Source organism: Chiloscyllium plagiosum, unplaced genomic scaffold (genome assembly GCF_037043375.1).
Source record: "Chiloscyllium plagiosum isolate Xiang-an unplaced genomic scaffold, Cpla_swu_hap1 HiC_scaffold_47, whole genome shotgun sequence".
Lineage (NCBI taxonomy): Eukaryota > Metazoa > Chordata > Chondrichthyes > Orectolobiformes > Hemiscylliidae > Chiloscyllium > Chiloscyllium plagiosum.
In genome coordinates, this window is record NW_028270185.1 from 8,877,809 (window position 1) to 8,900,110 (window position 22,302).

The 22,302-nt window shown below is 48.7% G+C and overlaps 1 protein-coding gene and 1 long non-coding RNA gene across 3 annotated transcripts in view; one reads left to right on the forward strand and one right to left on the reverse strand.

The window, feature by feature from the left end:
* LOC148135987 (uncharacterized) overlaps positions 1-13,601 on the reverse strand; it is a 59,236-nt gene extending 45,635 nt beyond the window's left edge. Inside the window, exons 1-2 of the long non-coding RNA XR_015754679.1 lie at positions 13,581-13,601; positions 10,261-10,332 (exon numbers count right to left, since the gene is read on the reverse strand). This is a non-coding gene — a long non-coding RNA (uncharacterized LOC148135987). The remainder of the gene's footprint in view (positions 1-10,260; positions 10,333-13,580) is intronic.
* The window catches only part of LOC122542804 (G protein-coupled receptor 4-like), a 155,517-nt gene extending 136,824 nt beyond the window's left edge, over positions 1-18,693 (forward strand). For both annotated transcript variants that reach the window (XM_087983882.1, XM_043680857.2), the window contains exon 2: positions 16,140-18,693. In XM_087983882.1, the coding sequence (XP_087840008.1) occupies positions 16,526-17,587 (1,062 nt within the window). In that variant the 5' untranslated portion in view covers positions 16,140-16,525 and the 3' untranslated portion in view covers positions 17,588-18,693. The remainder of the gene's footprint in view (positions 1-16,139) is intronic.
* Positions 18,694-22,302: the final 3,609 nt, after the last annotated feature.

Sequence of the window (22,302 nt, forward strand, 5' to 3'; positions counted from 1 at the left end):
AGTTGCCTGAGGCAGGAATTGAACCCGGGTCTCTGGCGCTGTGAGGCAGCAGTGCTAACCACTGTGTCACCCTGCTGCCCATTTGGGTTGGGATATCTGGTCAGCATGGACAAGTTGGACTGAATTCCGTGCTGTACATCTCTATGACTCTATCAGCCATGGCAGGATTCAAACCCAGGTCCCCAGAACGTTACCGGAGTCATCAGGCTAATGCTCCAGCAACAATACCACTAGGCCGTTACCTCCCCTAGGTAGTGAAGGGGATGTGGGTTCAATTCTCACTGTGGTAGCTGGTGGAATTTAAATTCAGTCTGGAGTTGGAAGCAAGTATCAGTGATAGGGACCTTAAAATGTGTCATGAAAAACGATCTAGTTCACCAATGTCCTTCAGGGAAGGAAATCTGCCGTCCTTACTGAGTCTGGCCTACGCGTGACTCCAGAACCACAGCAACATGGTTGACTCTCAGAAATGGGGTCAATCCCATTAAACCATTACAGAAAACTCAAACAACATTGTGTGGAAGTCCAGGACCAGAGAGCGTAGTCTCAGAATACAGGGGTACCAACTGAAGCCTGAGATGGGGAGGAATTTCTTCCCTCAGAGGGATGTGCATCTTTAGAACTCCTTGCCTCAGAGAGCTGTGGGGGACAGAGTCCTTGTGTATATTTAAGGCTGAGAGAGATCGATTCTGGAACAGTCGGGGAGTCAAGGGTTACTGGGAAAGGGTAGGAAAGTTGATGTGAGGAATGTTGGATCAGCCATGATCCTATTGAATGACAGAACAAGACTTGAAGGGCCACATGGCCTTCTCCTGTTTCTATTTTTTCTGGTTTAATGAACATACAGTAGTGAGCTGCAGTGGTTCAACTGTCATCTAGCCAGCAAATACTCACCCCCCCAAGAACAAATGGGAAAAAATGTGTACAGCGATTCCTCGGGGAGAGGAGATTTTCCAGCAAAGGGCTTGACTGGTTTCTCGGACTGCTCACATTTTTAAATCTTTTATTCTTAGCCCTTTAACTGAGCGGCTTGCCAGGACTATGTCAGAGTCAACTGCATCACTCTGTCAGGAGCAATGTTTCCCAAATGCTCCCCCCACCCCCACCATGCTTTCTCTAACTTGATATTCCAGATTTTGTAGAGTCATAGAATCCCTACAGTGTGGAAGCAGGCCATTCGGCCCATCGAGTCCACACCGACCCTCTGAAGAGCATCTCATCCAATTTATGAACTGAATTTAAACTCTACCACCTGGCCGAGAGAGGGATTTGAACCTATGTGGTCAGAGGTTTTGGATTACCACTTTATTGATATTACCATGAGCCTATTGCCTCTTTGGAAAATAATAGAGGGGGAGATTATTGCGGATGATCCAACTTGAGATCCTACACATGATGAAGATTAAAGTCAGATGGGGGTTTTTATAACTGGTCTGATTGCCACTGTAACAAACATCAGGACAGGTGGTGAAGGTGTTAATGATAACCCTGTCTGACGCATACCCACCAGAGCCTGGTTCTCCTGTCAACAAACTACCGGGCTTTGGCATGATGTGCCAACTGTCCATTCTGCCAGTTGGGTTTCTAACTCGGTAAAGTCACCATTGTCTTTCCAGACCATAGTCCCACTCTCTTCATGGGCTGGTTGGTGACCCCCAACACCTTCCTGATGTCAAGACCAAGTCAGCATAGAACATAGAAAAGTACCTCACAGAATGTGCCAAGGATTAATCCTAATCTAAAATAAAATAAGCTAATCTACGCACCCCTCAATTCACTGCTGTCCATGTGCATGTCTCATAGTCGCTTATCTGTCCCTAATGACTCTGCTTCCACCACCACCGCTGGCAACGCATTCCATGCATTCATAACTCTCTGTATAAAGAACCTGCCTCTGACGTCTCCTCTATACCTTCCTCCTAACACCTTAAAACTATGACCCCTTGTGCCAGTCAATCCATGCCCTGGGGAAAAGTCTCTGGCTATCGACTCTATCTTTGCCTCTCATTACCTTGTATACCTCGATCAGGTCACCTCTCTTCCTCCTCCTCTCCAGAGAGAAAAGTCGGAGCTTAGTCAACTTCTCTTCGTAAGACAAGCCTTCCAGTCCAGATAACATCATGGTAAGCCTGCTTTGCACCCACTCCAAAGCCTCTGTATCTTTCCTATAGTAAGGTGACCAGAACTGGACACAATATTCCAAATGTGGTCTCACCAGGGTTTTGTAGAGCTGCAGCAAAACCTCCCAACTCTTAAACTCGATCCCCCTGTCAATGAAATCCAAAACACCATATACTTTCCTAACAACCCTATCCACTTGGATGGCAAGTTTGAGGGATCTATGCACTTGAACACCAAGTGAACTCCACACTGCCAAGAATCCTGGCTTTAATCCTATATTCAAGTTTGATCTTCCAGAAAAGAAATGCATTACTTTGCATTTATCTAGGTTGAACTCCATCTGCACTAGCCCCACTCCCTCATTACAGAGAGAGAGAGAAAGCTGGTGGTGGGTTAACCCGAGAGTCACCGCGACCCAGGCAAAGGGACAAGGTGGGAAGCGCAGCTAACACGGGAATCGAGCCCACCCTAGCGGCGTCACTTGCATTGGAAACCAGCTGTCCAGCCAACTGAGCTAACCACCCGACACAGGTGAGCTTGCAGAGCCCTGGGAACATGATGTGAAATGCACACACAGCAGCTAACCCCAGAGGCGTTGAGTGAAGTCTACAGATTTGAGTATTGCTGACAACTGATTGCAAATGCGCCCCCATGTTGACGCCGTCACTGTTGACTCTACAGCAGCCTCCATCCTGGTAGGGGCTGCCACCACGGTGAACAGTGCAGTGCTGCTAGAACTGAGCTCCGGGTCCTGCAGCATGTAGGAGCAGGTTTTGCATTCTGGCTTGCTAATTACCCGTGACAGTGTGTGAACCGCGCGCCTGCATATCTCCTCAGAATGTTGCTGAGCTTGTCTACCTGCTTTCAAACTTCTAGCAATGCCTTAACACTGCCCCTGCTCCCACTCACCCTCCAGGCTGTTTCTGTGGGACCCTCACTACAAACGTTACAGCACTGGCCATTGTGCATCTCCAATCTGTAGGACCTTAGTCAGTCTCCATTAGCCGTACAGCTAATGGTATGTGTTACAGATGCTGGTTACAGTCATAGAGATGTACAGCATGGAAACAGACCCTTCGGTCCAACCCGTCCATGCTGACCATATATCCTAACCTTATCTAGTCCCATTTGCCAGCATTTGGCCTACTCATGTACCCACCCACTTGCCTTTTAAATATTGTGACTTGACCAACCTCCACCACTTTCTCTGGCATCTCATTCCTTACCACCTTCTGCGTGAAAAAGTTGTTCCTTAGGTCCCTTTTAAATCCTACCCCTTTCATCTTAAACTTATGCCTTTGAGTTTTGGACTCCCTTACCCTGGGAAAAAGACTTTGTCTATTCACTCTAACTATACCCCTCATGATTTTATAAACCTTTGTAAAGTTAGTAATCAGCCTCTGACACTCCAGGGAAAACAGTCCCAGCCTGTTCAGCCTCTCCCTATAGCTCAAATCCTCCCACCCTGGCAACATCCTTGTAAATCTTTTCTGAACCCTTTCAAGTTTCACAACATCTTTCCAAAAGGAGGAAGACCAGAATTGAATGCTGTATTTCAAAAGTGGCCTAACCATTGTCCTGTACAGCCACAACATGACCTCTCAACTCCGACACTCAATGCACTGACCCATAAAAGAAAGCATAACAAACACTACAGGGAGGGGCTGAACAGGCTGGGGCTGTTTTCCCTGGAGCGTCGGAGGCTGAGGGGTGACCTTACAGAGATTTACAAAATTATGAGGGGCATGGATAGGATAAATAGACAAAGTCTTTTCCCTGGAGTGGGGGAGTCCAGAACTAGAGGGCATAGGTTTAGGGTGAGAGGGGAAAGATATAAAAGGGATGTAAGGGGCAACTTTTTCACGCAGAGGATGATACGTGTATGGGATGAGCTGCCAGAGGAAGTGATGGAGGCTGGTACAACTGCAACATTTAAAAAGGCATTTGTATGGGTATATGAATAGGAAGGGTTTGGAGGGATATGGGCCAGGTGCTGGCAGATGGGAGTGGATTGGGTTGAGATATCTGGTCAGCATGGACGGGTTGGACCAAAGGGTCTGTTTCTGTGCTGTGCATCTCTATGACTTTATGACCTTCTTCACTATCCCATTCTACCGGCAACTCCACTTTCAAGGAGCTATGAACCTGCACTCCAAGGTCTCTTTGTTCAGCAACACTCCCCAGGACCTTACATTAAGTATATAAGTCCTGCCATGATTCGCTTTCCCAAAATGCAGCACCTCACATTTATCTAAATTAAGTCCATCTGCCATTCCTCAGTCCAATAGCCCATCTGATCAAGATCCTGTTGTAATCCCTTCTCTGTCCACAACATCTCCAATTCTTCTTTTGAACCGAAGGCATTTGGATTGGTTTTGGGTTGACATAGTCCAAAGAATTACATGGAAGCAGGCCATTCGGCCCAACTGCTCAACTCTGGTGTTAATGCTCCTCCTATCCTATTTCAGTCTCCTCTCATTCCTTGATAGTTTCTACTGGTCGGCGAACATCCACACCATAAGGAGGCAATAATTTGGGACTAAGAGGGAGAGAAACAACTTCACTCGAGGGAGTCTGAGTCTTGAGGATATCAATGAATCGATTTAAGGCTGAGACAGACAGCTAATGGGTCTCTCTGGGTGTGGGGAGGGTGTGCGAGAGCGGAGTTGAATCCCAAGTTTAGCCATGACCATATTGAGTGGCAGAACAGGCTCAATTGGCTGAAAGGTCTAGTCCTGTGTATCTCACAGTCTCCCCTCACAATACCCCCTTTGAGTGCATCTATGCCAATAGAAAATAGAACAGTACAGCGCAGAACAGGCCCTTCGGCCCTCGATGTTGCTCCGACCTGTGAACTAATCTAAGCCCATTCCCTACACTATCCCATCATCATCCATGTGCTTATCCAAAGACTGTTTTAATGCCCCTAATATGGCTGAGTTAACTACATTGCCAGGCAGGGCATTCCACGCCCTTACCACTCGCTGAGTAAAGAACCTGCCTCTGACATCTGTCTTCAATCTATCACTCCTCAATTTGTGGCTATGCCCCCTCGTACAAGCTGATGTCATCAGTCTTGGAAAAAGACTTGCACTGTCTACCCTATCTAATCCTCTGATCATCTTGTATGTCTCTATCAAATCCCCTCTTAGCCGCCTTCTCTCCAATGAGAACAGACCCAAGTCTCTCAGCCTTTCCAGATAAGACCTTCCCTCCAAACCAGGCAACATCCTGGTAAATCTCCTCTGCACCTTTTCCATCGCTTCCATATCCTTCCTGTATTGGGGCGACCAGAACTGTACACAATATTCCAAGTGCGGCTGCACTAGCGTTTTGTATAGCTGCAACATGACACTACGGCTCCGGAACTCAATCCCTCTATCAATGAAACTTAACACACCGTATGCCTTCTTAACAGCACTATCCACCTGGGTGGCAACTTTCAGGGATCTATGTACATGGGCTCCAAGATCCCTCTGCATACCCGCACTACCAAGAATCTTTCCATTGACCCAGTACTCTGCCTTTCTGTTATTCTTCCCAAAGTGCATCATCTCACATTTAGCTGCATTGAACTCCATTTGCCACCTCTCAGCCCAGTTCTGCAGTTTATCCAAGTCCCCATGCAACCTGCAACACTCTTCCACACTGTCCACTACTCCACCGACTTTAGTGTCATCTACAAATTTACTAACCCATCCACCTATGTCTGCATCCAAGTAATTTATAAAAATGACAAACAACAGTGGTCCCAAAATAGATCCTTGTGGCATACCACTAGTAACCGGATTTCAGGCTGAATATTTTCCATCAACCACCACTCACTGCCTTCTTACAGAAAGTCAGTTTCTAATCCAAACTGCTAACTCACCCTCAGTCCCATGTCTCTGCATTTTCTCCAACAGCCTGCCATGTGGAACCTTGTCAAAGTCTTTACTGAAGTCCATATACACCACGTCAACTGCGCTACCCTCATCCACATGCTTGGTCTCCTTCTCAAAAAAACTCAGAGGTTTGTGAGACACGACCTGCCCTTGACGAAACTATGTTGGACTATCTGCAATCAAATTGTTGCTTGCTAAATGATTATAAATCCTCTTACAATCCTTTCCAAAATATTTCCCACAACAGAAGTAAGGCTCACTGGCCTATAATTACCTGGGTCATCTCTGCTGCCCTTCTTGAACAAGGGCACAACATTTGCAATCCTCCAGTCCTCAGGTACTAAACCTGTAGACAATGACAACTCAAATATCAAAGCCAAAGGCTCTGCTATCTCCTCCCGAGCTTCCCAGAGAATCGTCTGATAAATCCCATCCGGCCCAGGGGACTTGTCTACTTTCACTCCTTCTAGAATTGATAACACCTGTTCGTAACTAACCTCGATCCTTTCTAGTCTAATATCCCATATCACGTTCTTCTCCTCTACAATATTCACCTTTCCCTGAGCAAAAACAATGAGAAATATTCATTTAGCACCTCTCTGATCTCCACAGGGTCCATACGCAACTTCCCACTTCTGTCTTTGATTGGCCCTGTTCCTACCCTAGTCATCCTTTTATTCCTCACATACCTATAGAAAGCTTTAGGGGTCTCCTTTATTCTATTTGCTAAATTCTGTTCATGTCCTCTCTTTGCTCTTCTTAACTCTCTTTAAATCCTTCCTCGATGATCTGTAACTCTCTATCGCCTCATCTGTACCATCTCGTCTCAACATCACATAAGCCTCCTTCTTCTGCTTAACAAGAGATTTCTGTAGTAAACCATAGTTCCCTTACCTTATCACTTCCTCCCTGCCTGACAGGGACATACCTATCAAGGACACGCAATATCTGTTCCTTAAACCAGCTCCACATTTCGAATGTCCCCATCCCCTACATTTTGCGACCCCATTCTATGCATCCTAAGTCTTGCCTAATCGCCTTATAATTGCCCTTGCCCCATCGATAACTCTTGTTCTGTGGCATGTACCTATCCGTTTCCATCGCTAAACTATGGTCACTCTCTCCAAAGTGCTGATCTACCACTAAATCAAACACCTGGCCTGGTTCATTACCAGACACCAGATCCAGTGGGGCCTCCCCTCTTGTCAGCCCTTCAACATACTGTGCCAGGAAACCCTCCTGCACACATTGGACAAAAACTGATCCATCTGACGTACTAGACTTATAGCATTTCCAGTCAATGTTGGGGAAGTTAAATCCTCCATATTGATCTCCCTGTTCCTTTCACTCCTATCCAGAATGGTTTTGACAATCCTCTCTTCCACATCCCTGGAACTCTGCGGAGGCCGATAAAAAATTCCCAGCAGTGTGACCTCCCCTGTTCTGTTTCTAACCTCAGCCCACACTACCTCAGTAGACGAGTCCTCATCAAAAGTTCTTTCAGCCACCATTATACTGTCCTAAACAAACAAGGCCACACCTCCCCCTCTTTTACCGTCTCCCTGATCTTAATGAAGGATCTTCACCCTGGAACCTGCAACATCTATGGCCGAAATGGCCACAACATCGAAGTCCCAGGTACCTATCCATGCTGCAAACTCACCTACCTTATTCCGGATACTTCTGGCGTTGAAGTAGATACACTTCAAACCAGCTTGCTGTCTGCCAGCACATTCCTGTGACCGTGAAATCCTGTCCCTGTCCTCCCTACTCTCATCCTCCTGTGCACTGGAACTACACCTCCAGTTCCTATCCCCTGCTAAATTAGTTTAAACCCACCTGAATAGCATCAGCAGATTTCCCACCCAGGACCTTAGTACCCCTCTGGTTCAAGTGAAGACTGTCCTGTTTGTAGAGGTCTCACCTTCCTCAGAATGAGCCCCAATTATCCATGTACCTGAAACCCTCCCTCCTGCACCATCCTTGCAGCCACGTGTTTAGCTGATATCTCTCCCTATTCCTTGCCTCGCTATCACGAGGTAACAAACCAGAGATAACAACTCTGTTCTAGCTCTCAGCTTCCACCCAAGCTCCCTGAAATCCTGCCTTACATCCCTATCCCTCTTTCTACCTGTGTCATTGGTCCTACATGGACAATGACTTGAGGCTGGTCACCCTCTCTCCCTTCAGGACCCCAAAGATACGATCCGGGACATCACGGACCCTGGTACCTGGGAGGCAACACACCAACCGCGAGTCTCGTTCGTTTCCTACAAACCTTCTATCTGAGTCCCCAATGACTAACACTCTCCTCCTTTCCCTCCTTCCTTTCTGTGCAACAGGGACAGACTCTGTGCCAGACACCTTCACTCCAATGCATGCCCCTGGTAAGTCGTCCCCCCCAACAGTATCCAAAACGGTTTACTTGTTTTTCAGGGGAACGTCCAAAGGGGATCCCTGCACTGACTGGCTTTTCCCCCTTTGAACAGTTACCCAGCTTTCATCGTGCCTAGGAGTAACTGCTCCCTTGTAAGTCTTATCCATCACAGCCTCTGCTTCCCTTCACAAAGGTAATGAGTTCCACGTTCTCACTACTCTCTGGGCCGAAGAGTTGTGTTTTTACATTGCTATTGTGGTTATTAATGAACATCTGACAGTAACGACCCTGAATTTTTGATCTTACCTCACGCAGAAAAAAAACTTTTCTTTTATACAGTGCACCTCTCGACCGCCCCCCCCCCCACACGGACTTCCCAAGAGACTGGTATTAACCACCAAAGGCACACTTTTTGCAGGGTACTTGCTGCGTTGGGTCGCCATGTCAAACCATTGCAAGTCCTTCATCACTTTAAAGAGCTCTGTTAAATCCTGCCCTGACCCCTCCCCTCAAATCTTCCCAACCCCAGCCCATCTGATCTCTCATGACACCTACAACCGGCCGTGTTTCGGTTGTATGTGGTGCTGCCAACATCACCACGCTTTTGTTTACTGTTCTAGTGTCGTTAATAATGGGCCATCAAACTGTCATGGGTCAATCTGTCTAACATACTGTTTGTAAATTAAGCATTCTGAGTCAAATATTTTGTCAAATGTCAAAATTCTGTGATTGCATCTCGCCAAAAGGGGAATAAGTTTCAAATTGACCCTTACTGGTTTCTTATAGAATCCCTGCAGTATAGAAACAGGCAGGTTAGCCCTTGAAGTCCTCATCAAATCTCTGAAGAGCCAGTCCCAAACCCTACCCTATCCCTGCATAGCTAATCCACTATAGCCTGCACGCTATGGTTAATCACCCATGGCCAATCCATCTAGCCCACACCCTATGGTCAATTTCCCATGGCCAATCCACCCTAACCTGCACACTATGGTCAATCTCCCCACGCCGAATCCACCCTGGCCTACACACTATATTCAATTACCCCATGGTCAATCCATCCACTATAGCCCACACCCTATGGTCAATAACCCATGACCAATCCACCCTAACCTGCACACTATGGTCAATCTCCCCACGCCGAATCCACCCTGGCCTACACACTATATTCAATTACCCCATGGTCAATCCATCCACTATAGCCCACACCCTATGGTCAATTTCCCATGGCCAATCCACTCTAACCTGCACACTATGGTCAATCTCCCCACGCCGAATCCACCCTGGCCTACACACTATATTCAGTTACCCCATGGTCAATCCATCCAGTATAGCCCACACCCTATGGTCAATCTCCCATGGCCAATCCACCCTAGCCTGCACACTATGGTTAATCATCCATGGCCAATCTTGCACATCTTTGGACTGTGAGAGGAAACCTACGCAGACACGGGGAGAATGTTCAAACTCCAGACAGAGAGTCACCCGAGGGTGGAATTGAACCTGGGCCCTGATGCTGTGAGGCAGCAGTGCTAACCACTGAGCCACCGATTTTGACTGTTGTTACAACTCCCGGCCCAATGAGATTAATTTAGTGACTCTCCTTTCTCTGATCTCTTCTGTGGCTCCTGTTTTGGTGATTCCCCTCAACTGGGACCAGGTGCTGCTCTGACTCTTGAAACCAAAATCAAAGGTAGGGCTGGTTTGAGTGATGGCCTAATGGTACAGGCACTAAACCGTCTGTTCAGTCAATGCTAGTTCAAATCCCACCACGGCAGATGGTAGAATTGGATTTTGGTTTAAATCAAAATGTGGACTGGTGGCATGGGATGAATAACTGTCCCTCAATCAGCATCTAGGAGGAACAAAGTAGATGGCTACCTGGTTGTTGTCGCATCCCCATTTGCGGGATCTTACTGCGCACACTGCCTCACCATTGCGATACTTCTTAACCTGCAAAGCAAAGGTGGTTGTGAAAAGCTCCTTTTTATTCACTGCCCCTGAAATAGGAATGGGGTAGGCCATTCGGCCCCTCGAGACTGCTGCGCCGTTCAACCAATCACGGCTGATCTGACGTTCCTCGCGTCTGCCTCCTGCCCTTTCACTGTAACCCTTGATCAAGAGTCCATCTCTGTCTTAAACATACATAAGGACTGCAATGTTGTGTGCAATTCCGGTCTCCCTCCTATCGGAAAGATGTTGTCAAACTTGAAAGGGTTCCGAAAAGATTTAGAAAGATGTTGCCAGGGTTGGAGGGTTTGAGCTACGGGGCGAGCTGAATAGGCTGGGGCTGTTTTCCCTGGAGCGTCGGAGGCTGAGGGGTGACCTTATAGAGGTTTATAAAATCATAAGAGGCATGGATAGAATAAAGAGACAAGATCCTTTCCCTGGGATGGGGGACTCCAGAACTAGAGGGCGTAGGTTTAGGGTGAGAGGGGAAAGATATAAAAGAGACCTACAGGGCAACTTTTCCACGCAGAGGGTGTATGGAATGAGCTGCCAGAGGAAGTGATGGAGGCTGGTACAATGACAACATTTAAAAGGCAACTGGATGAGTATATGAATAGGAAGGGTTTGGGGAGATATGAGCCAAGTGCTGGTAAATGGGACTAGATTAGTTTACTATATAACCGCTCTGGTGGCATAGGGTCTTTCGCATTCACCTATTTTGGCACACTTCCAAGATATTCCCAGTAGCCCAGTTTTACTTTTGTCCAGGATTTCAGGTCGGCATGGATGAGTTGGACTGGAGGGTCTGTTTCCGTGCTGTACATCTCTGTGACTCTACCCTGCCCCACAGCTCTCTGTGGTAAGGACTTCCAAAGACTCACGACCCTCTGAGAGAAGAAATTCCTCCTCATCTTGGTCCTCAATTGGCACCCCTCAAATCTGAGACTGTGCCCTCTGATCCTGAACCCTCCCGTGGGGGCATTCATCCTCTCAGCACTGACCCTGTCCAACGCCTTAAGAATCTGATACGGCCGTTTCCTAGCCCTCTCCTTGGATACAGCTGATTGGCTGTTTCAGAGGGCAGTTAAGAGTCAGCCATGTTGCTCTGGGTCTGGAGTCACATGTAGGCCCAGACCGGGTAAGGTCAATTCTGTCTGATGTCCAGATTGTAACAATAGTTTCAACATTACTCTTTGATTTCTGGATTTGTTTTACAATTGAAACTGAATTCAGGTTCAGGTGGGTTTTGATCCCAACTCACTCAGACATTACCTGACTAGCGACCGTGCCACTAAGCCATCTCCTGACCCAAGATAAATGTAATTTGTTTTCGGATTGGGTACAGGACCTGGAGCACAGCTATTTACCATGTGACTGTTTGTTTCCCACTCAAACGAATTCTCATATTCCCATGTGGCTGTTTGCTTTGGCTTACAGAATCTTCTCATGCTTGGCACGGGGTAGTCGTGTATTGTGCTAAATTCAGATCCTCCCACGGGTATAGCCTCCCTCTTCAACCAGACCCTCCTCAAAGCTGTCTCCCAGGGTGATGCTGCTTTGAGTGCTACTTAGGCCCCAGGACATGGTGGCTCGGTGGCTCAGTGGTTAGCACTGCTGCCTCACAGCACCAGGGACCTGGGTTCAAGCCCACCCTCAGCCAACTGTCTGTGTGGAGTTTGCACATTCTCCCTGTGTCTGTGTGGGTTCCTCCTACAGTCCAAAGGTGTGCAGGTTAGGGTGGATCGGAAATGTGGGGTTACAGGGATATGGTAGGGGGTTGGATCTGGATCAGTGTGGACGTGATAGGCTGCTCCCAAATTGTAGGGATTCTATGATGCCATTTCCCCCCCCACCTGACTCTTATCATGAGGAAATTGTTAGAAGCATAGGGGTGGAATGGCAGTTCAGTGGTTAGCACTGCTACCTCACAGCATCAGGGACCTGGATTCACTTCCCACCTCGGGCAACTGTCTGTGTGGAGTTTGCACATTCTCCCTCGTGCCTGTGTGGGTTTCCTCCCAAAGATGTGTAGGATAGATGGAATGGCCATGGGAAATTGCCCACAGTGTCCAGGGCTGTGTAGGTCAGGTGCATTAGCCACAGGAAATGCAGGGTTATAGAGATAGGGGATAGGAGTCTGGGTTGGATGTTCTTCGGAGGATGGATGTGGACTCGTTGGGCCGAACGGCCTGTTTCCACACTGTGGGGATTCGGTTCTACGATCTATGTGCAGACTAGGTAGATTGATCACGTGAAATTGCCCCGCAGTGTCCAGGGATGTGTGGGTTAGTCATGTGAGGTGAGTCCTGCCGAGATGCGCTTCAGAGGGTCGGTGCAGACTCAATGGGCTGAATGACCTTCCCTTGCACTGGGGGGATTCTAAGAACTTTAGCAATTAACTGAGTGAATAGGGGTCAAATTGTTGTCAAATTCAGTTCGTGTGGGAAATTGCTCTTTGCTTGCCAGCGATATACTACAAAAAACCATGGCGACTGAGTGACACACTCTGCTCATGCAGAAACAGGAATTGAATTGAATTGAACTTATTGTCACGTGTACCAAGGCACACTGAAAAGCTTTGTCATGTGAGCAATACTGGAATTGCTGGAGAAACTCAAACTCTGCAGGATCTGCAGAGAGAGAGAGAGAGAGAGACAAAGTTAGAGGCCTGGATCCAGAGAAGGGACACTGGACTTATGATGTTAATTGTGCTTTCTCTCTCCACCAATGCTGCCAGACCTGCTGAGTTTCTCCAGAACTTTCTGCTTTTGTTTAACTCCTTCAGCTCCTTTGCCTTTTATGTACAGCGCCCTATCGTTGTAAGGTTGCCAATTCTGGAGAGATTGATGGCTGCAGCTGCTGGAGAAATCAGAGTTGATACAGGGTGACGCTGGGAAAAAAAGCACAGCAGGTTAGGCAGCATCTGAGGAGCTAGAGAGTCACCATTCTCAGGCTTAACCCTTGTTCAGGGCTCAGTCCTAAACGTCTACTGTCTTGCTCCTCAGATGCTGTGCTTTGTAAACTTAACCATCGTCCCCAAACAGTTTTGAGCACAGTGGTCTGGAGTGACACTGTGCTGAGGGTGTGCTGCACTGTCAGGGGTGCAGTTTCTTACTTGGGATGTTACACGGAGTTTCGGCCTACCCTGATAGCTGGATGTAAAGTATTTTAGAAAAGAATGTGAGAATTCGGCTTGGAGACCTCCCTTAGCAATGTCCCCGAAACGCAACTGAAAAATAGAAAACACTTACCAAATCAGGGAGCGAAACAGGGTTTCAGCTCTACGGTGAGAGCTGAATGTTAAACACAGGCTGAAAACGTTGGAGCAAATCTGCAAGCTTGGCAGCATTTGTGTAAATAGAGAGAGAAAAACAGAGTTAACTATTGCACTCCAATGAGTGTAGTCTTCATCTGAGAGGAGGTGATGGCCTAGTGGTATTATCACTGGCCTGATAACCCAGGGGACCCAGGTTCAAATCCCACCACAGCAGGGATCCAATAAAAATCTGGCATCTAATGATGACCATGAACCTGTTATTTGGGGAAAAGTCTATCTGGGTCACTAATGCCCTTGAGGGAAGGACGCTACCATTCTTACCTGGTCTGGCCTACACGTGACTCCAGACCCACAGCAATGGTGTTGTCGCTAAACTGCTCTCTAAGCAATAAGTGCTGGCATTAGTACTTAAGAGTGAATAAAGGGTTTAAAAAAAAACCCTGTAAGGCCAATCTGTCTGATCCAGGTTCCTGGATAACAAGAACTGTGGATGCTGCAAAACAGAAATTGCTGGAAAAGCTCAGCAGGCCTGGCAGCATCCGTGGAGAGAAATCAGAGTTCATGTTTCGGGTCCAGTGACCCTTCCTCAGAACTGAAACGATAATTCTTGATTTCTCTCCCCATATGCGACCAGACATGCTGAGCTTTTCCAGAAATTTCCGTCTATGCTTCTATTGGTCCTGGGTTTTTTCTGCATTCCATAAGCACCGACATATCTCTGCAGGATTACTCACCTCACAGACACAATAATAAAACATAGTTCCCTATTATGTTCTTCAGTTCACAGATATTTGCACTGTTTCCACCTAACCCACACCCCCCCAACTAACGTCCAACAATGAGACTGGAATTAATCAATTGTTCCCATACATATAAACAACGAAATCATTTCTGGGAAAGTCTGGTTCAGAGGACTGACTCATTGAGTGACTGCAACGTCATCAGCCTGAGACAATTCTCAGAAACAGAATTGCATACCTGAACCACAATTGTGGAGTTCCCAAAAATACAGAGGGAAAACTAGGGTGGGTGCAGTCACAGAATCCCTACAGTGTGGGAGCAGGCCATTCAGCCCATCCGATTCAGACGCAGACCCTCTGAAGAGGATCCCACACAGACCCACACTTGCCCACCTCTCATCACCTCAGGGAATCTCCCATCCACAACCCCCAACCCTCATTGTCCGTGAATCCCGCACTGCCCGATTCTACTTCCTACTGAAGATTCACAAACTTGACTAGCCCGGTCGCCCCATTGTCTCAGCCTGCGCCTGTCCCACTGAACTCATCCCTTCCTACCTTGACACCATCCTGTCCCCCTTAGTCCAGGAACTCCCCACCTACGTCCGTGACACCCCCATGCCCTTCACCTCCTCCAAGATTTCTGTTTCCCTGGCCCCCAACACCTCATCTGAAGGAAAAACGCCTCATATTCTGCCTTGGGACCCTGCAACCACACCGGATAAATGTGGATTTCAACAGCTTCCTCATTTCCCCTCCGCCCACATTATCCCAGTCCCAAGCCTCCAACTCGGCACCGCCCTTCAGACCTGTCCATCACTCCCCCCCTTTAACCTATCACCTTCTCCCTCACCTTCATCCACCTATTGCGTTCTCAGCTACCTCCCCCCTCCCATTTATCTCTCAGCTCCGCCCCACAATCCTCATTCCTGATGAAGGGCTTATGCCCAAAATGTTGATTCTCCTGCTCCTGGGATGCTGCCTGACCTGCTATGCTTTTCCAGTGCCACACTCTCGACTCTGATCTCCAGCATCCGCAGTCTCCATATTTCCCATGGCTAATCCACCCTAACCTGCACATCTTTGGACTGTGGGAGGAAACCAGAGCACCCGGAGGAAACCCACGCAGACACGGGGAGAATGTGCAAACACCACATACACAGTCGCCCGAGGCTGGAATCGAACCTGGGACCCTGGTGCTGGGAGGCAGCAGCGCTAACCACTGAGCCACCGTACCGCCCCAAATTCCTATTCCTTACGTTTTTATCCTTGGGGAAAGTAAGGTTGAGTATTTTTTAAAAAGTAATCAATAAATTAGAGGCTCACTCCGGTACATTATCCCTTGACATTTGAAAAGTGCAATAGGCTTGGGTACCTAGGTGAGGGGGTGACCTCTAGATCAGGTTGGTGTGCCCATCATGGTTGAATAGTTGGACGTACACCTCTAGTCTCAAACACTGGGCATTGAGAGACTAGCATGTATGGGATGAGCTGCCAGAGGAAGTGGTGGAGGCTGGTACAATTACAGCATTTAAAAGGCATCTGGATGGGTACATGGATACGAAAGGGTTTGGAGGGATATAGGCCAAGTGCTAGCAAAAGGAATTAGTTTAGGATATCTGGTAGGCATGGACGAGTTGGACCGAAGGGTCTGTTTCCGTGCTGTGTACACCTCTGTGACTCTGAGTCGACCCTGCAGGTGGAAAAGGGCAAGGTGGCAATCCTTCCTCAATGACCAAAGGTACTGTAATGGGAATCCCCACCGAAATAACTGAATCTCTTCTGTTTTCCAGGCGCGGTTTCACGTGACGGGACGTCAACTTGCAAATTTCCCGAGTAGGTAGGATCCCCCACTCAGCCGCCAAACTTTACAGTGATTGGGAAGAGGATACACATTGGGGAACTTAACGGCGCCCTTCCGTCGCCATTGACCAGACTCCATTGGAAGCAGTGCACCCACCCTCCCCACCCCCCCTCACTCCCCTGACTGGATTTGTTCATGGAAACTGGTTGATCCCTAGCGGGGAGGACTGTCCCAGACCGTCGACTGGGTGACGTGCGTTTCAGGCGATGGGTTTGTCCAGGAGATTGGCGACATCGATGGCCTGAGCGCTCCCTGCCCCACGTCTCGCTCCCCCCCCCCCATCCCCCACCTCCCCCACAACCCCCGCCGAAGAAAATGTGCAACGTTAGCGATGAGAGCTGCGACGTGGACTCCCGGCTGGACAGCCTCTTCCCTCCAACGCTGTACATCTTCGTCATCGTCATCGGGCTCCCCACCAACTGCCTGGCCCTCTGGGCGGCCTACCTGCAGGTCAAGCAGAGGAATGAGCTGGGGGTTTACCTCCTCAACCTCTCCATCTCTGACCTGCTCTACATCGCCACCCTGCCGCCATGGATCAACTACTTCCTCCACCAGGACAACTGGATCCTGGGCCCCGAGTCCTGCAAGCTCTTTGGCTTCATCCTCTACACCAACATCTACATCAGCATCGCCTTCCTCAGCTGCATCTCAGTCGACCGCTACTTGGCCGTGGCCCACCCGTTGAGGTTTGCCAAGATCCGTCGGGTCAAGACGGCGGTTGTCACGAGCGTGGTGGTCTGGACGATCGAGATCGTCGCCAACTGCGCCCCACTCTTCCACAATGAACTCTTCGAAGACCGCTTCAACCACACCTTCTGCTTTGAGAAGTACCCCATGGAAAAGTGGGTGGCCCAGATGAACCTCTACCGCGTCTTCATCGGGTTCCTGTTCCCCTGGATCCTGATGCTGTTCTCCTACCAGGGCATCCTCAAGGCCATCAAGGGCAACCTGTCCACCGAGAAGGGGGAGAAGGTGAAGATCAAACGCCTGGCCCTCAGCCTCATCGTCATCCTCCTGCTCTGCTTCGCGCCGTACCACATCATCCTGCTCCTGAGGAGCGTCATGTACCTGAGCAGGCCGTGGGACTGCAGCTTCGAGGAGAACATCTTCACGGCCTACCACGTCTCGCTGGCCCTGACCAGCCTGAACTGCGTGGCTGACCCCATCCTTTACTGTCTGGTGAACGAGGGCGCCCGCAGTGACATGACCAAGGGCCTGGCGCCACTCCTGAAGTTCTTCGCCAGCTCCAAGTCGACGGATATTGCCCGGTCCGTCACCCTGGACACCCCTCTCTCCTCCAAAAAATCCCAATATTTCAACATTGAGCTGGTGGTACTGCGGGAGGACTGTATTCAAATGAAGACTTTGAGTTTATAAAGAATGAAGGACTAAAAATTAAAATCCAAGGGTTGAATGTTGTTTTAGTATTGTTAGCATCATAAATGTATTTTTATAACAGTCCTGTATGCGGCAATGATTTTTATTTTAAAAGAAACCTTATTTAAATCATTTTGAACTGCTGAGTAACCCTCCCATCAGGCCCCCATTTTCTTTCCTGCTGTCTATTTTGAGATTTACTTTGTCTCCTTCTCCCTTGCCGTACTTCCTGTGGCCACTAGAGGGTGGATGGGGGCATGCTTAGGATGGGCCAAGATGGCTGCCATGCCAACCCCAAGGGATACCGACTGGGGTCGGGTGGATTCCTGGAGTTTTCATCACATGATCACTCTTTCTGCCAATGGCCTTCCAGCACATACACTGGGGTGGGGAGGAGCCAACTAGGCATCACTCTGTCACCCGATTGGATGACGCTAGGCTCTCAGGCGAGCCACCATTTTCCCATGGGAGGTTCCTCCACGGTGGCTGCCAACATTGGGATTCATCTCCAGTTCCTGGAGCCTCCAGGAACGCTATACCCTCTGTCCACAATCTGACATCCGCTGCATGCCTCCATGTGGGTGCTCTGTCAAAATGGAGGTGTGTGGTGGGAAAACGAAACCCCGTCCTAAACATCTGGGCAGCTCTCGTACCCAGTCACCAGCTGTTTGTCAGCAAAACTATTTAAGGTGCTTGATGTGTTTGGCTAATATGTTAAAATGGATTGAAGATTGTCCTTGGATAACTGTTCCTTGCTTTAATTCTTTCACAGGATGTGTGCATCACCGACTAGGTTGCCCAACCCTAATTGCCCCTTGAGAAGGTGGTGGTGAGCTACCTTCTTGAACCGCTACAGTCCTTGTGGTATAGGGACACCCTTGGGGAGGGAGTTCCAGGATTTTGACCCAGTGGCGTTGGAGGAACGGCGATATATTTCCAAATCGGGATGGGGAAGTGGGACATTCGCAGGGGGTGGTGTTCCCATGTTTCTGCTGCCCTTGTCTGTCTAGATGATGGAAGTCATGAGTTTTGAAGGTGGTGTCTGAGGAGATGTGGTGAGATGCTGCAGTGCATCTTGTAGATGGTACACACTGCTGCGACTGAGGGTTGATGGTGGAGGGGACAGAATGTCGAAGGTGGTGGATGTGGGGCCAATCAAGCAGGGGGGGGGCAGCTTTGTCCTGGATGGTGTTGAGCTTCTTAAGTGTTGTTGGAGCTGCCCCCATCCAGGGCAAAGTGGGGGGGGTATTCCATCATACTCCTGTCTTGTGCCTTGTAGATGGTGGGAGTCAAGATTAGAGTGTTGCTGGAAAAGCACAGGAGGTCAGGCAGCATCCGAGGAGCAGGAAAATCGACGTTTCAGGCAAAAGCCCTTCATCAGGAATTGTAGACGGTGGACAGGGTTTGGGGAGTCAGGGGGTGAGTGACTTGCTGAAGGATTCCAGCCTCTGACCTGCTCTTGTAACCCCAGGATTAATACAGTCGGTCCAGTTGAGTTCCTGGTCAATGTTCAGCCCTGCGATGTTGAGGATGGGTGAAATTCAGTGACAGTAGTGCCACAGGTCGCCTGTCCAGACTCAGACAGAACCAAATATTAAACCGAGGAAGTTGTTTTCTTTCTGGCTCACAGTATACTCTGCTTCTTTGCTGAGGAATAAGTCCGCCAGGGCCAGTCTCAATACCCCAGTGGTGAGGTGAGAACCATCTCTCCCCCAACGTCCTTGCATTATGATCAAGAGTTGATTCCTACCCTCCATGCTTTCCCTTCCCCATCCATAGTCTAGGGCACTGAGGCCAATGCCAGTCATCCTCCTTGGCACCACTTCAACCTCACAAAAGCAACACTGCACGTGGGATCCTCCAAGATGGAGCCTTGGGCATTCCTGAGCTGCCAATACTGACCGATGCCATCAGCTGCCAAGGCCTTAAACCTTTGACATGACACAAAGAACTAACCAGCTGTAGAGGCAAAGACTGCTGGAGACACCATCTATCATTTCTGCGGCGCTACCAGTGCGCCAGACTCGGAACAGACCCGCCAGCTCGAGACTGGGCACCCACAAGGCACCAGCAGAATCTGTACTCTGACAAACCCACAACCTCACGGGCCCCCCTACTCTCCCACCGGCGCAACTCCATGCCACGAGGAACTCACCCGGCAAACCCGACAAAAACAACAGGGTGAGGCCGCGACAGCGTTGCCTGCTAAACAACTGACGGAGCAGGCCATGGTAGAGCAAAGCGATCTCACCACCAACGAGGAGAAAGTGAGGTCTGCAGATGCTGGAGATCAGAGTAGAGAGTGTAGCGCTGGAAAAGCACAACAGCATCCCAGGAACAGGAGAATCGATGTTTCGGGCAAAAGCCCTTCATCAGGAATCCACCACCAACCAGACCAGATCTAAGCTCTGCAGCCCTGTCACATCCAGTCAGGAATGATGGTGGACGATGAACTGACTGGGGGAGGAAGATCTCCAACTGATTTGGGGACTGCCACTGACTCCTGCAGCCGGAGTGGCCAGTGAACAGTCCATCTCCAGAGGACCCCAGCCAAACCAGTCGCCCGTCTTCAGCTAATTCAACCCACTCTCCACTGCAGCAAGAAATGGTTGAAGGTACAGGATACGGTGAAGATGGTGGTGCCTTGACGAATGTTTCAGCTGTTGTTCTGAAGACCCGTGCTCCAGATAGTCTGTGCAGCGTATGACTGAAATTTGCACTGCGGGTGGGGAGGAAGCATATTTTGTCACATCCTCCAACGCCCACACCGTCCCCTCTCTCCACTCCCATTGAGGAAAGTGGCAAATCAGAGCTCAGCTCTGTCCCGTGATCTCATTGTCCAATAGTTTCCAGCCTTGAGCAATGACTGAAGAAAATCTAAACCAACCCTTGAACCAACTGATGAACTAACAGCTCTGGCTACACAGCACAGGGCTAGCTCAGTGGTTAGTGCTGCTGCCTCACAGTGCCAGGGACCTGGGTTCGATTCCCCCCGTGGGTGACTGTCTGTGTACAGTTTGTATATTCTCCCTGGGTTTCCTCTCACAGTCCAAATGGGTGGGTTGGCTGTGCTCACTTGCCCTTGTAGTGCCAAGGCACATGTGGATTAGTCATGGGAAGTACAGGGCTGGGATACCCTTTGGAGGGCTGGTGTAAACTTGATGGGCCAAATGGCTTATTTTTGCACTGTGGGGATTCTATACAACAACAAGAAGGCACTTTTCACGAAAAATGCTTAGCAAACAACAACATTTGATTTCTGTATCTTGAGGAATCTAGGCCTGTAGAGGGGCAAGAGAGGAGGGAGATAATTCAACAATTCCAGCTTGTACATGCACAATAGAGTCACAGAGATGTACAGCACAGAAACAGACCCTTCAATCCAACTCGTCCATGCTGACCAGTTATCCTAAATTAATCTAGTCCCATTTGCCAGCATATCCCTCCAAACCCTTCTTATTCATATACCCATGTTGTAATTGTACCAGCCTCCACCACTTCCTCTGGCAGCTCATTCCATACACGCACCACCCGCTGTATGAAAACATTGCACCAAATATCTTTCCCCTCTCACCTTAAACCTACGCCCTCTAGTTTTGGACTCCCCCACCCCAGGCAAAAGACCTTGGCTATTCACCCTATCCATGCCCCTCCTGATTTTATAAACCTCTATAAGGTCACCCCTCAGCCTCCGACGCTCCAGGGAAAACAGCCCCGGCCTATTCAGCCTCTCCCTATCGCTCAAACCCTCCAACCCTGGCAACAATCTTGACTATTCTTCCTTCACACTTTCAAGTTTCACAACATCTTTCTTATAGCAGGGAGACCTGACCTGAACACAGTACTCAAGGACGGTAGATGTTGGTAACTGCTGTCCCGATTTCTGTTATAAAAGGGTAGGAAGGGATTTGGGTGAGGAGGTGGGTATTTGGAGTTAGGACATAAGTCAGCCATGACCTTACAGAACAGCAGAACATATTAGAAGGGCCGAATATCTTCCCCCATCCCTTATTGGTTTAAAATTTACAACCAGCCACCATAAGAAGATATTGAGGCCAGTGAACAGAAGCTTGGTTAAAGCTTTTTGTGAAAGGTATTAATGAAGGAGGGAATTCCAGAGCTTGGGATCCAAGCGGCTGAAGAGATGGCTGCCAATAAAACTAGGAGAGAGCCAACACTGAGAATGAGAGAGACATCTGCCTCAGCACCTGTGAGAATTTGGGATAAAATTCTCATAGCAAGACAGAAATTGGAATTGCTGCCATCCCTCAGATTTTGAAGTCACTATTGAAGGCCACAATTTAGAAAAATTAAATACTTGCATTAATCTTCCAAGCACTAGGTGTCAATAGTGTGTTTTGTGGACTAAGATGAGGGGGGGGGGGGTTATCTTCCATCTAAAAATTGGTCTATGTTAATTTTTGTGTTGAGATTCATGATCTTCTTTTGCCTATTGAGGTGGAGAAAGATAGAGGTCAGCATTTATAGGTGAATTCTGGACAGAGTTAGTTGTTCAATGACCATTGATGGGTCCACATTTGCCTGCATTAGGCTCATATCCCTCTAAACTGTTCCTGTTCAGATACCTGTCCAAATGTCTTTTAAAATGTCACTGCACTCCAGGATCTAGGCAAGAAAGTGCAGTTGAGGCTTCGGTCAGATGGGTCAAGGCCTCACCGCAGGGTGTGATAGGCTTCACCCTGCTCCTACATTCT